Source organism: Mandrillus leucophaeus, unplaced genomic scaffold, assembly GCF_000951045.1.
Source record: "Mandrillus leucophaeus isolate KB7577 unplaced genomic scaffold, Mleu.le_1.0 Scaffold10, whole genome shotgun sequence".
Taxonomy (NCBI): Eukaryota; Metazoa; Chordata; class Mammalia; order Primates; family Cercopithecidae; genus Mandrillus; species Mandrillus leucophaeus.
The window spans coordinates 1,724,700-1,740,551 of record NW_012098098.1 but is presented as its reverse complement, the minus strand read 5'-3'; the positions used below and the strand labels follow the sequence as shown (position 1 = coordinate 1,740,551).

General features: G+C 44.9%; 1 protein-coding gene across 1 annotated transcript in view; it reads right to left on the bottom strand.

Annotated features, from left to right (window-relative positions):
• The window catches only part of USP10 (ubiquitin specific peptidase 10), a 75,695-nt gene extending 60,112 nt beyond the window's left edge, over window positions 1-15,583 (bottom strand). Inside the window, exon 1 of the mRNA XM_011971422.1 lies at window positions 15,461-15,583. Within this exon, the coding sequence (XP_011826812.1) occupies window positions 15,461-15,493 (33 nt within the window). The 5' untranslated portion in view covers window positions 15,494-15,583. The remainder of the gene's footprint in view (window positions 1-15,460) is intronic.
• Window positions 15,584-15,852: the final 269 nt, after the last annotated feature.

Below are 15,852 nucleotides of genomic sequence, written 5' to 3'. Positions count from 1 at the left end.
CAAAATTACTATCTGCTGAAAATAAAAGACCGCAAAAAGAGGTATGCTAGCTAAGGAAGGAGTCCACTATTTACTTTCTCAGTTTAACCTTCACCTAATGATCTGTCGAAACATGCCCTCCAAAGATTTAAATTATGCAAGTATAGCTTGCTTTACCAGCACAAATCCTAATAGTTTCCACTCTTTAATTATGTATTTAAGTTCATGGATATGGTCTGAAATCTTTTATTAGAAAACTGTTAACTCCAGACTTCAAAGTCCCCCTTATGAGACCTGCATCCCCTGGAAGAAATGTTTTCCACCCAATCGGCTTCCTATACTCTATTTTCCATATAAAAACAGATAAGCCACCTGCGGTGGTACTCACCTAGCAGGGGAGCAGCATAAACCATATTGGACAAAGGCCTAAGACAACAGTCCTCGAACCTGGCCACACCTCAGACTCAGAGTATCCTCAGGCCATACCTGCAACAATTCTGGCTTCAGTGGTCTAGGGTGGAGTCCAGGCCTCATTCAGCATTCTAAACACTTCCTGTGTGATTCCGACTTTACAGCTGGGAGTTTAGAATCACTGTGTAGGGGCATTCCCGTGATCCAAGAAAAAGCTCTGTCACTACAGGCAACTAAGAAGGTGGGAGACACTAAGCAGAAAACAGGAGGATGAGCAGAGCTACTTCTCCATTCAGCCATGCCTCCTAATTAAAAAAGAAATTATAAAATAATTTGAGGTAATTATTCACTACAAAAAGTTGATGAACAACATCCAGAACAGATGTCTTTAAAATGGGACCTCTTTTAGTGCTTTTAAGGGTTTACTGATCATTAACGACTTAATAAAGGCAAAAACAACAACAACAACAACAACAACAACAACAACAAAACTGGCCGGGCGCGGTGGCTCATGCCTGTAATCCCAGCACTTTGGGAGGCCGAGGCGGGCGGATCATTTGAGGTCAGAAGTTTGAGACCAGCTTGACCTACATAGTGAAACCCTGTCTCTACTAAAATACAAAAATTAGCCAGGTGTGGTGGCGGGCACCTATAATCTCAGGTACTTGGGAGGCTAAGGCAGGAAAATCACTTGAACCCAGGAGGTGGAGGCTGCAGTGAGCCAAGATTGTGCCACTGCACTCCAGCCTGGGTGACAGAGAGAGACTCCTCAAAAACAACAACAACAACAAAACTAAAAGTCAGAAGAAAAACTTTTTTTTTTTTTTTTTTTTTTTTTTTTTGGTGAGACAGTCTCATTGTGTTGCCCAAGCTGGAGTGCAGTGGCACAATCTCAGCTCACTGCAACCTCTGCCTCCCAGATTCAAGCAATTCTCCTGCCTAGCCTCCCGAGTAGCTGGGATTACAGGCATGTGCCACGATGCCTGGGCTACTTTTTGTATTTTTAGTAGAGACAGGGTTTCACCATGTTGGCCAGGTTGGTCTCGAACTCCTGACAGGTAATCCACCTGCCTCAGCCTCCCAAAGTGCTGGGATTACAGGCGTGAGCCACCACACCCAGCCAGAAGAAAAACTATAATGCAACTAAAGTAGAAGTAATATGACAGAAAAAATTAAACTCCTGCCAAACACAGTGGCCCACACCTGCAGTCCCAGCTCCTCAGGAGGCTGAGGTGGGAGGATCCCTTGAGCCAATAACTTTGAGGCTGCAGTAAGCCATGATAGCACCACTGCACTCTATCTTGGGTCACAGAGTACAATCCTGTCTCAGTAAAATAAATTAAACTCACAAGCAACTCTTCAGAAATGTCTTTTGAACAAAAGACGCTTCTTTTGTAATTAAACTCATCTCTCATTTGCTCTTTTAATTCTCTGAAATCTAACTTTCACTACCAACACTCCACTTTCTCAGAAATAACCTTCCAATCCAAGATTTCCCCTTCTCAATGTAGTCAAGTTCTCTAAAGTATCCACAACTCTACAAGACAACTAATCTTCCACTCTCTCTCTCATCATTGTTCTCCCAATCTCTTAGATAAGAAACTTTGAAAATACCAGAAATTATATACCCTTTCCATCACAAATACTCTAAGGTGATCATGAATCCCAAATTTCTGGGACCATCTCAACAAAATATCAAAATGTTCAGAAAAACTGCATTTGGCAAGAACAGCAACTGAATGTATTAAATTAAGCATTACAATTAATTAATCCATACTGAAATCACATACAACTGAGAACCAGAGAACAGGACCTCAATGAATCGAAAGCAGTAGAAGCACTTTCCTGAACACACACAACTCAGGACGATTACTAAGTGATTCATCTCCTCTTCATTTCTACAGTTACTATCCAGCACAGGCCCTGATGACCCCACCTATGCCTGGGTATCTGCAATAACCTAGGTGGTGGCCTCCTCCTATCTACCTAGTAAAATGCTTGGCACCTAAGAGACTCACAAATGCTGACAGAATGGCTCACAGTCATCGAACAGCTGGTCACCAAGCTAAATCGACACTTATTGAGCACCAATGACATAAAAAGGACATTAAAAAGCAGTTTAAGATGTTTAAGCAACGTGTCCTGCCTTCAAAGAACTGGGGCCAGGGAAGGGAAGGAGGACATACAGCTAGTGTGTACTAACGTTCATTAAGCTCCAGATAATGTTAAAGGCATTTAATCAACATATTTCATTTAATCTGCACAAAATTTCTAAAAGGGATTCCTAATGTTTTTTGGGTGGCAGTAGATCTCCTGAGAAACTGATGTAAGGGAATTAGGCCCACCTCCTAAAGAATGCATGTACACACATTTCTGCCTATGATTTCAGAACTTCACAGACCCTCTGAAGCTCCCAAAGCCCAATATTACCTGCTACTCAAAGTGAGGTCACCAGGCCAGGAGCCTAGGAATTACCCAGGAGCTCAGACAGCGCTCAGGGCCCACCCCAGGTGTACTGAATCCAAATGTGCATATTCACAAGCCAGCTGATTTTCAATGGACTTTCAAGTTTGAGAAGCACTGCTATGCTCTATCTTATGTAATCCCAAGCCTCTACTATGAAGCAAGCACACTGCTATCACAGTGACTGTCCCTATGGCTATGGCTCTGGACTTCTATTTTAAGTTGGGTAACCATTTATCATCCAAATTAGAGGCATATTTCAGAGTGAAAGGATCATTATGATGAATTATGCTGGGATAAGTTTAGACCAGGACATGTGGTCACTCCTCTAATTGTAAGGTGTATATAAAGGTAGAATCTTAACTCTTCAACTTGGTGTAATGGGTGTCTCTGCCTACCAATCTTGCTGAAGGTTGTGCACCTAAGATCCTAGTAACTCAGTAACTGCATTTATTCATTACTCTGCTGATAAGCCTTCATGCAGGCAGCTCCCTCATCCCCTATGCTGAAGAAGTCTTACTTGTCCTTCAAGGCTCAACGCAGGTATCCACCTCCTCAAAAAGTGTTTCTAAACCCTATTTTGGCCAAAGCACTGTTCACATTTCACAGTAATTCTCATTTACCTATGTCTCTGTGAACGAACTGTTATCTCCTTGTGTCAGTCTGTATTTCGTCGACTGAAGCACAATACTGAGAACCTAATAAAGATTTGCTGAATGATGAAGACGAAAACACTTTAAAAGTTCAGAGAAACCAACCATGCCTGAGATTTCACAAACAGAAAATGGAACAGGATTGGAACCTGGGGCTGACCTCATGGCACAGACACATTAACAGTTAGGGAACAATAATATTTAAAGAAGACTGTAAGATGCAATCAGACAGTACAGATGATTTGTCAGGGAGAAAAGACAATCTTCCAGTCTGAGGAGTCCAGGAGGAACTGGCATATCTGGAAAAGGAGAGGGGGGATAGACATTACGCTCATGTGGGACAGAAGCGAACTGGCCAGCTCCCCTTCCTACCCTGTGGGAGAGTGGTCACCCAGTTCAGAGATCAACACACACCCACCCCCAGGCCAGATGGGAGCCCTGCCTGGCATACCACCCTCCTCGCCACAGTGCTCTGGTTCGGGGACGACCCAAAGGGCATGAAGCTCACGACACTGCCTAGAATTCTGGGATGCACACTCACTCTCTTGGTCAGGCTGGTGTGACAGAGGCTGCGCCCAAATGTGAAGCCTGCAACTGCTGTGGCCATTCCGCCATCTTGGGGGAAACCAGCCCTGGGATAATACTGACATGCAGAATGAAAAGATGAAGAAATGCAAAGTGAAAAAAGGAAGTCAAGTCCTCAAAACTCTAACTGAATGGCTGAATTAAACTCTGAAGCCTGATCTACCTCTGGAATTTCCAGTTATATGAGCCACTAAATCTCTAGTTTATGGTGTAAACCAGTTAGAAAGCTGAGCTCTACTTTTTTTTTTTTTTTAAAGGGAGGGCACCCTAACACATGAATAGGGTAAGCAAAAAAGGAGATAAAAGGATAGCTGGGCAGCAGTGACCAGAGAATTCCTATAAAGCAGTAAGATCACCCAGCTGGGCTCACTGGCTCATGCCTATAATCCCAGTGCTTTGGGAGGCGGAGACCCTATTCCTTCTCAAGACTAGCTCATTACCCATCTTCATTCTCTGAATTACTACAAAAGAACCTGCCACATGCACCACATAATTCAGCACTTAATTACACATCTTGTAATATGCCCAGTTGTTTCTTATGCCTTAGCTATCCATTATACACAAGGGTAAGGATACTTTGGTTATCTTCCTGGATATCTACAGCAGTAGCTAAAATAGTTGGCCTTCACCAAACTTAAGCCAGCTTATTGATAAATATTTTATAAATGGGCCGGGAGTGGTGGCTCACGCCTGTAATCCAAGCACTTTGGGAGGCCAAGGCAGGCGATCCTGGATCACTTGAGGTCAGGAGATCAAGACCAGACTCACCAATATGGTGAAACCCCATCTCTACTAAAAAATACAAAAAGTAGCTGGGCGTGGTGGTGCATGCCTGTACTCCCAGCTACTCAGGAGGTTGAGGCAAGAGAATCACTTTAGCACGAGAGGTGGAGGTTGCAGTGAGCCAAGATTGCACACTGCACTCCAGCCTGGGCGACAGAGCAAGACTCTGTCTCAAAAAAAAAATAATAATAATAATAAACATATCTTTTAAAATATTTTTCAAACATTTCATATGTAGAACTTGTTTTTGATATTATTTTAAAATTTAAAAAAATTCATGTTTTAAATATCTTTTTTTTTTTTTTTTTTTTTGAGACGGAGTCTCGCTCTGTCGCCCAGGCTGGAGTGCAGTGGCCGGATCTCAGCTCACTGCAAGCTCCGCCTCCCGGGTTTACGCCATTCTCCTGCCTCAGCCTCCCGAGTAGCTGGGACTACAGGCGCCCGCCACCTCGCCCGGCTAGTTTTTTTGTATTTTTTAGTAGAGACGGGGTTTCACCGTGTTCGCCAGGATGGTCTCGATCTCCTGACCTCGTGATCCGCCCGTCTCGGCCTCCCAAAGTGCTGGGATTACAGGCTTGAGCCACCGCGCCCGGCCTTAAATATCTCCTTAATACCCCTTAGCAAAATATATCTCTCCCTTTGTCCCAAAAATAATCCATGAATCAGGGATGTTCATATTTCAGGTTACAATAATATGCTTTATTTGCTCTAGAAAATAAGATAATTCACAACAACTAAAAACTGGACCCAAAAAAACCTGCCAAACATTACCATTTTTTAGTATGCATATACTATAACTTGTGAATACATGGCAGTCCTTAAAAAACAACGCTGAAGATTAAGTTAAGGCTCTTGAGATATAAAACAACAATCGCAAAGGAAAATATTTAATGGAAAAACATTGACAATGTAAGAAATGGAAAGCCACGCATGGTGGCTCACGTCTGTAGTCCCAGCGTTTTGGGTGGCTGAGGAGGGAGGATGGCCTGAGCCTGGGAGTTGGACACTGCAGTGGGTGAGCTATGATCGGGCCACTCACTCCAGCCTGGATGATAGACCCAGACCCCATCTCTAAAAAACAGGAAGAAGTAGGAAAAACTTCTTACTAAACAAGTATCATTCCACATTTTAAGAAGGAAAATACTATACCATGAACACCCCACAACGAGCTGGCTCCCGCCAGCCACCCACCTCCCGCCAGCCACTGGCCACCCTAAGGCCTCCCCCTCCTCTAGGCACCATTCAGGCCTTCCACACTTCTCAACTGGGTCTCTGCAACAAACTACCTCCGCCTCTGTGCTCACCCCTCACCCTCCAAACTGCATGTGGCCACCACAGAGCTGTCTCTCAACTCAACCTTACTGTTCTGGTGCCCAGAGAAAGCCTTTCAAGTCTCCCAGAACTTTTCAGACGAAAAGGCTCTAGCAGAGACTACAAGACTCACCATGCACCTTCCCAGCCAACCCCCAGCGCCGCAGCCCCACGCACCAAATGCACTTCAGCGACAAGGCACACACCACGTCTTTCTGCTTTGGGCGCCGTTCTCTTGGGCCCCTGCTGGCCTGGATGACTGCGCACATTACAGAACTCAGTTCCAAAGGCTCATCTTTGTGAACTATTTTCCTCACAAACATGAGCCAAGGTGTCCCCGGGGACTCTCCTGTGACCGCCTCTCTAACTCTGGAACCTAACAGTTGATTCTCTAGCTTCTTTACCACACTAGACCGTGGGCTTCTGAATATGTCCAATGTGGTATGCTTTCATGAATGTGTTTGTTAATAAATATTTCCTAAGCACTCACCACGTTCTAGGACTAGGGGCCCTAGCAGTGAACAAAGCAAACAAAAACCCCTGCCCTCACGGAGCTTACACTGGGGGAGGACAAGAGAGTGACCCTGAGACACGTATGTCAGGATACCGGATATGTAGGTATTAGGTGTGAAGTGCTCTGGAGAGGCAGCAAGGAGACAGGGGGACAAGTGTGAAGGAGGGCGCGATTTTACAGGTGGGTAAAGTGGGCCTAAGACGATGGCACAGGCACAGAGACTCACTGAAAGTGGGGGAGCAAGCCACAGGGACAGAGGGGGCGAGCCTGTCTACAGACAGAGGGTCTCAGGGAGAGACAATATGTTCCCCTCCATTTCTGTACAGACAATGCCAGCCACATAGCTGAGCTCAATAACTAGCGGGTGAACGATGGCTTTGGCTGAGACACCTAAAGTCACAAAGGTGGGGGAAAAGATCAACTAACTGCAGCAAACCAACTGAAAAGCTCTTTCCATGTTTACCGGTGACACATAATTGGGCCCTGTACTGGAAAGTTCGGCTGCTCCACGGATCTTGGATTTGGGCGACAGCTGCATTTGCTCTAAGCAGGTCTGCGAGGATCACCAGCATGCCCAAAGAGCCCCCGCAGCCAAGCGCTTGCCAGTAACGCTGGTGAAGGCATTCTCTCTGCATTGCTAAGTGTCCTATGATCTCCAGACTACACTTGTTGAGAAAGAGACCAAGGAATAAAACAAAATAACTTATATGTGACGTGCGAGTCAGTCACCTGGATTCAAGAAACGATCACAACAGAGGTAAAGAGAGCACCGAAGAACCTGAAGAGAAGCTTAGGGGTCACACATGCATTCTAAATGCAGAAATGACAATCAATCTGATACTTTGGGAAGCAGCCACCTCTTCTTCAGCTCTCATTACTATTTCTACACAAGGCAAATCTGTCCCTCGTGGTCTTGCAGGCTGTGGTCCTGAACTTCATGCCTAGAACTATTACAGAAACACCCAAAACAACCAGAAGCAGTCCTGAAACAGTGAATGACAACCAGCTGTTCTCTGTTTTCTTCATCTGGTCCCTGTCAATTAACCTATTCATTGGACAAACACCTGAGTGCCCACTGTGCTAGGCAGTGGGGACACTGGGGGAGCCAGACCACACCAGACTCAAAAAAGCCTTCCTGACCGACAGAGCAGCCAGGCCGGCGGCTGCTTCCGGCTCATCCATGTGGTGTTCGCCTCTGCATAAGGCACAATCTCCACAGACACAGCCATGCCTTCCTTCTGCTACTCTCAGGACAGGGCCCACACAGGCCTCTCTACACAGCTGACTACCTTCAGAGGAAGGACAGGGCATCTACAGAATCAAAGTATAAGGGCCCTCAAAGCCTGCCGTGCACACAAAATACTGCAATTTGTTTCCCTTCTCATAGAGAAGAGATCAACTGATGAATATGCTAACTTAAGTCTATGTTTCCACCCAAAAGCAGCAAGGGCAAAGAAGCACAGCTGCAAGGTGTTTCTGTCCACCTTAAAAAGCAAAAGCCACGGGATACGGTGGCAGGTGGATCACTTGAGGTCAGGAGTTCAAGACCAGCCTGGCCAACACGGTGAAACTCCACTTCTGCTAAAAATACAAAAATCAGCCAGGCATGGTGACATGCACCTGTAATCCCAGCTACTCGGGAGGCTGAGGCAGAGAATCGCTTGAGCCCAGGAGGCAGACATTGCAGTCAGCTGAGATCTTGCCACTGCCTGGGTGACAGAACAAGACTCCATCTAAGACAAAAAAAAAAAAAAAAAAGCTAGCCCTTTCTCACAGCCTAAAACTCTAGTTACAGGTGGAAGAAAAGTTTGTGCTGCTGGCACCTAACTTACAATACATCATTATGGCACAGAAGAATAAAGAGGTAAGAAGCTAGAGAGAATCAAGCGTAATTATTTCAGCACCAGTTTGGGAAAAACTAGAGACTAGAATTTCCTCACCTGACAAATCCATGACCAACAACAGCAAAAGAGAGCAGGAATTCCTGATGGCGAATTGGCTTACTGCTACGTACACATCCTCGGAGACGCTGACAACAGGCTTCAGGATGAATTAGACAGTTCCAATTCTCTGGGACATCAGGTGCTCACAGTTACACTGAGCTGTGGGGGAGTGTGCTGATCCCATGCTGTCCACAGGGGTCCTATTTCAAGATGTGGGGTGCAGAGCACCAGCCAGAGCAGCTCTTAAGGCTTTGGGGAACACATCTGTACTTATATTTTTAAAAACATGTTTTTTGCAACTTACAAATCCCAACACAGGCCCTGGCACAGAGCAAGTGCTGGGCAAATGCTTGTTTAAAAGGCATTAATTATTTACTTAATGAATGCCAAATCAAACTGAAATCTCATTCTGAAGACACAACATGACAGATCTTCAAAGTGGCAAAATGTCAGGTTTCTCATCTGCTCAGAACTGTTCCACAATTCCACTCAGCACTAAAATAAGTTAGTATCACACTCAGAGTGAGGGGCACAATCCGTGTCTTCGTCGTTGTTCACATCTAACCTAGACTGGAGATGTAACACTTTGTCCGAAATATGATTTCGTTATTGCTATTCATGGGAAAGTGCTCAACAAGTTAAAAGGAAAAAAGCTGTACACAAACCCATGCAGAGGATCTGCAACCTGAGCCTGGCTGGGACAGCCTGGGGACCTGCTCACAGGGATCCTTACTCAGTGTCTTTGAGTGGCACCCAGGGTGCCAGGTGATTCTGGTGTTAGAAGAGGGCATTTAAGGATCATAAACCTAAAAACGCTGTTAAACCCAATGATTCCAAATTTCTCAAGTTTACTGCCAAAAGTACTAAAGGAAACATTTAAAATAAGGTAACAGAAGTCAGCTAAGTTTTTCTTAATATCTTCTTTAGTTTCTACAAACATCATCGGGACAGATGTTTGTGTTTAAAGGTGCCTCCCCCTCAAAATAAACAGAATACGCCCCTAAACGACCTTCCCTACCTACTCTATCCAATTATCACTGACGACACCGAAGGGCTACTTGCCTTACATTAATCTGTCTCAGAAGTCCCCAAAAGAAATGCCCTACTTCTTTCCCCTCAAAGTTATGAGGCTTAAGATGCCAAGGTGAGCAGAGAGTCGAGTCCCAGTCATGCAGGAGAGCCTAAAGAATCAAATCCCTGACAACTCTCAAAGCATCTCAGGAAGACCCCTGCACAATCATCTCAACCCAGCAAACTTTTTTTTTTGAGATGCAAGTCTTGCTCTGTTGCACGGGATATAGTGCAGTGGCACAATCTGGCTCACTGAAACCTCTGCCTCCTGGCTTCAAGTGATTCTCCTGCCTCAGCCTCTCCAGTAGCTGGGATTACAGACATGTGCCACCACGCCCAGCTAGTTTTTATATTTTTAGTAGAGATGGGGTTTCACCATGTTGGCCAGACTGGTCTCAAACTCCTTACCTCAAGTGATCCACCTACTTCAGTCTCCCAAAGTGCTGGGATTACAAGCGTGAGCCTTGCACCTGGCCTCAACCAGCAATCTTAACACAGAGCGTTGCTACCAACTTAACTCAGTCCTGAGCTTGGATTATCAAATTCTTTACTTCTCCTCTCCAGACTCCCGGCTAACCACTTCACCCTACACACCACTTCAGCCACAAATTTATCTGTTTCCCAAACAGGCTGCAGGCTTTGAGACTGTTCCTCTGCACATTCTCCTCCACATGCCCTTGTCCGTGTGCTTCTCTGCCTGGAAAACTCCAGCTCAAATGTCACCATTCTAGAAGAGACAAGACGTCTTCCCAGCTTTGCCTGACATTCAGTCCCACTCTCCTCCTTTTTTGAAACACCTTATACCTAACTCCTGAGTCATGCAACTTCTCTCCACCTCCATTGCACGTTCTGAGTCAAAAGTCCAAGGACCCTGCCCTAAATGATCTCCTCACTGCCACTGTAACCCCGTGAGTCCATTCTTCACTGGGCAGAGTATGATCCCAAACGGCAATCTGATTATGAGGTTCCATGGTCAAATGTTGTACCATCCCGGCCGGGCGCGGTGGCTCACACCTGTAATCCCAGCACTTTGGGAGGCCGAGGCGGGTAGATCACGAGGTCAGGAGATCGAGACCATCCTGGCTAACACGGTGAAACCCCATCTCTACTAAAAATACAAAAAATTATCGGCACGTTGGCAGGCGACTGTAGTCCCAGCTGCTCAGGAGGCTGAGGCAGGAGAATGGCGTGAACCCAGGAGGCGGAGCTTGCAGTGAGCCAAGATCGCACCACCGCACTCCAGCCTGGGTAACAGAGCGAGACTCCGTCTCCAAAAAAAAAAAAAAATGTTGTACCATCCCCTCTTCCACACTTTTCTCAGGATAAAGACAGTAACATCTAACAAAGACTGCAAAACTGGATGATGTGTCTGTCCTTCCCCTCCAGCTCTGTGCCCAAGACACATAGGTCCTTGCTGAGTTCTCTGCAGTGCTCCAAATTCCCTCCAGCTGAAGGTCCACCGCACATGCTGTCCCCACTGCCTCATGCTGTTAACGCATCACTTCCACGGGAACCATTCTCTGACTTCAGATCGTGTTCCCTTCCTTTGGGAAACATCTCTCAGTTTGGAGTGTCATGTATTTAACTGTGATTATCTGATTAACAAACTGTCTTCCTCACTGGACCCATAAACTCCTCGGTGGGAGAAACAATGCCTGTTTTTGCTCATTACTCCCTCCTCAGTGCCTGGTACACAGCGGCCACTCAGTAACTATTTGCTGAATGAAGAAACGAACGAATGAATGTTCTTGACTATGTTGTTCACACTTGTGTTACAAGAATTACCACCCTAAAACTGGATGCACCCAGTCATCAGCCTGCTTCTCTCCCTCGCTACCCAGTGAACCTGTAAAGCACAGGAATTCTCTCTTCAGCTCTATACTCCTAACATCCGGCCACCAAAATCTCTGAATAATCACAAAAGATATAAAGTCCTTCATATGTGGTTCTGAAAAAAGTGTCTAATATTCTGCAAATTCATTCTAAACAAAACAGTAAACCACACTTGGAAGCCCTGATTTTGCATTTTATTACAAGTCAGAAGTAGTTCGATGTGGTTCTCTCTCAGGAGTGGGCCTGAGCTGGGGAGTGTTTTGTTTTTTGCCATTGCAGTGCTCTGATGAAACAAAGTGACAGAAGACAAAAATATGATTTTGAAGAAGATGGAGAAAAATTCAGGTTAATTACCCGGTTTCTCATTATTCCCTAGGGCAGGTGACTTACTAATCCCCAACTAATAAAAAGTTTGTCCTCATAAATCTAGTGCAAAGGCAATGGATGGACAAGAATCTGAATGTGAATCAGACCTCCTTTATTGTTTTTTGAGACGGAGTTTCACTCTTTCACCCAGGCTGGAGTGAAGTGGCGTGATTTCAGCTCACAGCAACCTCTGCCCCTACGGGTTCAAGCTATTCTCCTGCCTCAGACTCCCAAGCAGCTGGGAATATAGGTGCCCACCACCATGCCTGACTAAATTTTTTTATTTTTAGCAGAGATGGGGTTTCACCATGTAGGCCAGGATGGTCTCAAACTCCTGACCTCAGGTGATCCACCCGCCTCGGCCTCCCAAAGTGCTGGGATTATAGGCGTGAGCCACCATGCCCAGCCCAGACTTCTTTTTACAATATGAACAACGGACAGCATGACTGCTATTAAGGGGGTGGAAGTCTTCAAAATATTTCTTTTCTTTTCTTTCTTGACATGAGTCTCGCTCTGTCACCCAAGCTGAAGTGCAGTGGCACAATCTCAACTCACTACAATCTGCACCTCCCAGGTTCAAGCGATCCTCCCACCTCAACCTCCCAAGTAGCTGGGACTACAGAAGAGCACCACCATGCCCAGCTAATTTTTGTATTTTTTGTAGAGAAAGAGTTTTGCTATGTTGCCCAGGCTGGTCCCAAACTCCTGAGCTTGAGTGATTCACCTGCCTCAGCCTCCAAAAGTGCTGGAATTACAGGCGTGAGTCACTGCACCTGGCCTAAAATATTTCTTAAGAAAAAAAAAATTGTTTGGACAACATGTTATAAGTTTTGACAGCACTTCCACAATCCCCCGCATACTGGATCCTGATAAGCCACTTTAATCTCCTGAATATCTGCTTCATTCCCTGGCAAAATTAGGTAAAAATAAGAAAACTGACTTCAGTAGATGTTTTCAATAATTTTGAAAACAAGGTTTGCTCAATAAAGCTCAGTTCAGTGACTAGGCAGAACAGAAATACTCCAATGGAAAAAAGCATAGAAGACACACACCAAACTGACGATGAAGGATCAGAGAGGAAGGGAATGACTTCTACTTTTCACTTTAAATACTTCTGTGCTGTTTTCGTGTCTTAAAAATAGCATGTCATTATAATAGAAAATAAAATAAAGAACTTCATTGTACCACACACAATATTTAGTGGATAGTAACACATTATAGTAACAGATTTTGTAATTAGTAACATTAAAGTTTTTAAACACGCATTTCATTCATTCATTCTGTAAATGCTTATGGAGGAACTACTAAGGGGAAGTCACAATGTGAAAGATTATGCCTTCATCAGTCTCTTCCAGAAAACCAGTTTGGCAAAGTAGAAAAAGCAAAGGATTCAGGAGTCAAAACACCTGCTTTCAAAAGGTCCTGAGGGCCAGCAGCCATGTGACCTCAAGTCACAACCTCTCTGGGTCTTATCTTACTCATCTGTAAAATGGTTATAATCATACAGGACAGAGTTGCTGTAAAGGCTCAAACAAGCTACGGCACTTTCTAAACTATGCAGTTCATAGAGTTTATAGGCTTCAAGTGATGACTCCTGCAATGCTTAGTATTTTGTAATAAATATGTTCCTCCTTGTCCAATGATCACATCTACCCAGAAGGCCTACGTGAGGTCTTAAATAAATATATATATAGTCTTTCCAGCTATCTAAGGGAAATTATTACTTAAGATATCAAGAAAAGGGGTATATAGGAACTCTCCGTACTTTCTTCTCAATTTTGCTGTGAACCTAAAACTGTTCTAAAAAAATTAAGTATAAAAAAATTGTTTCAATGTACCAGAAGTTTTTTATATTGGGCAGGAATCTCAAAAACCTCTAGAATTTAACTTCATTTTGAAATTCTCTTCTACTTTTAACCAAAACTTCAACATGTCCTATCAAAAGTAAAAAGACTGATACTTTCAGAATGAACAGGGAGGCTGGGCATGGTAGCTCACACCTATAATCCCAGTACTGTAGTAAATTGAGGCAGGAGGATCCCTGGAGGCCAGGAGTTCGAGACCAGTCTGGGAAACACAGGAATCCCTGTCTCTACAAAACAACAACAAATTGTTTTTTCAAAGAATGAGTAGGGAGGCTGGGTGCAGTGGCTCACGCCTGTAATCCCAGCACCTTGGGAGGCCAAGGTAGGTGGATCACCTGAGGTCAGGAGTTCGACACCAGCCTGACCACCATGGTGAAACCCCGTCTCTACTAAAAATACAAAAAAAAATTAGCTGGGCAAGGTGGCTCACACCTGTAATCCCAGCACTTTGAGAGGCCAAGGGGGGCAGATCACCTAAGGTTAGGAGATCAAGACCAGCCTGACCAACATGTTGAAACCTGTGTCTACTAAAAATACAAAAACTGGGCCAGGTACGGTAGCTCATGCCTGTAATCCCAGCACTTTGGGAGGCTGAGGCAGCTGGATCACCTGAGGTCAGGAGTTCGAGATCAGCCTAACATGGTGAAACCCCATCTCTACTAAAAATACAAAAAAATTAGCTGGGCACAGTGGCAGGCGCCTGTAATCCCAGCTACTCAAGAGGCTGAGGTAGGAGAATCGCTTGAATCTGGGAGGTAGAGGTTGTAGCGAACCGAGATCGTACCATTGTACTCCAGACTGGGCAAGAGAGTGAGACTGTCTCAAAAAAAAAAAAAAAAAAAACCAAGGGCATAACATGTCTGTACTCAATATACACAAATGAAAAGGAGCCATCTTCATAAAACAAAGACAAATGGGAAACAAAAATCTAGCACCATCAGATCACGAAGAGAGAGAAAGGGAAGGAAGGAGCGAGGAGTCAGCTAGAAGTAAAAATCAGGTACAAAAGGCACAGGATTGGCTGGGTGTGGTGGCTCACACCTTTAATCCCAGCACTTTGGGAGGTGGGCGGATCATGAGGTCAGGAGATCGAGACCATCCTGGCTAACACAGTGAAACCCCATCTCTACTAAAAATACAAAAAATTAGCTGGGCGTGGTGGCGGGCTCCTGTAGTCCCAGCTACTCGGGAGGCCGAGGCAGGAGAATCGCTTGAACACGGGAGGCAGAGGTTGCAGTGAGATGAGATCACGCCACTGCACTCCAGCCTGGGCGAGAGTGAGACTCCATCTCAAAAAAAAAAAAAGAAAAAGAAAAAAAAAGGCACAAGAGTGGGGACCCTCAGTTTGTTACCACAGATGCTCTCACTTCAAAAGGGACTGGTTTTGAGGCTCCTGAGCCATACAGTACAGGCTTAAGGAGATGTCCCTCCAGCTGATGCCAGAAAAATAAACTGAGAATGGATCTGAAGAATGACAACCGATAAGGCTGTAGACACAAGCCCAACCTGGAGGAGACTGAGGACTCTTAGGAGTAGCCATCATTACAGTGCAGATGGTGGCAGGTGCTGGGCCCGTACTCCACATGTACACTCTCCTAACAATTTTCATGTGAGCCCAAAAGGGAAAGTCGAGGAATTCAGGCTTTAATAGCCCCAAACCACAGTTCTATCTCAACACCTTACCGGCCCTATTCCAGGAGAGGGCAACCAGGGCATGATGTTTCAAGACAGGGCAGAATGGCAGTGCTGGCAGAGCTTCCGGGTTCTCAAGTCATCTGATGAAAATGGGATCATGGCCCAGGAGCTTTCAAATAGCCAGAAAATAGCCAGTTCAGAAAAAGTCTACGATCTGAAGATTCTACATCAAGGTTTACGATAAATTCTACATTTTCTGGTCCTTGAAACAAATACTATACACAAATCCCATGGGCTACCTTTATTTTCCTACACTAACTCTTCATCCAGCCTGTATTGACAGAAATGGTCACAGAAAGACCTTTTGGGAGAACACTTCAATAAACAGGAAAACTGCAGTCCAAGCACATGTAAGTCTTTGGAAATGAACATCTACACTG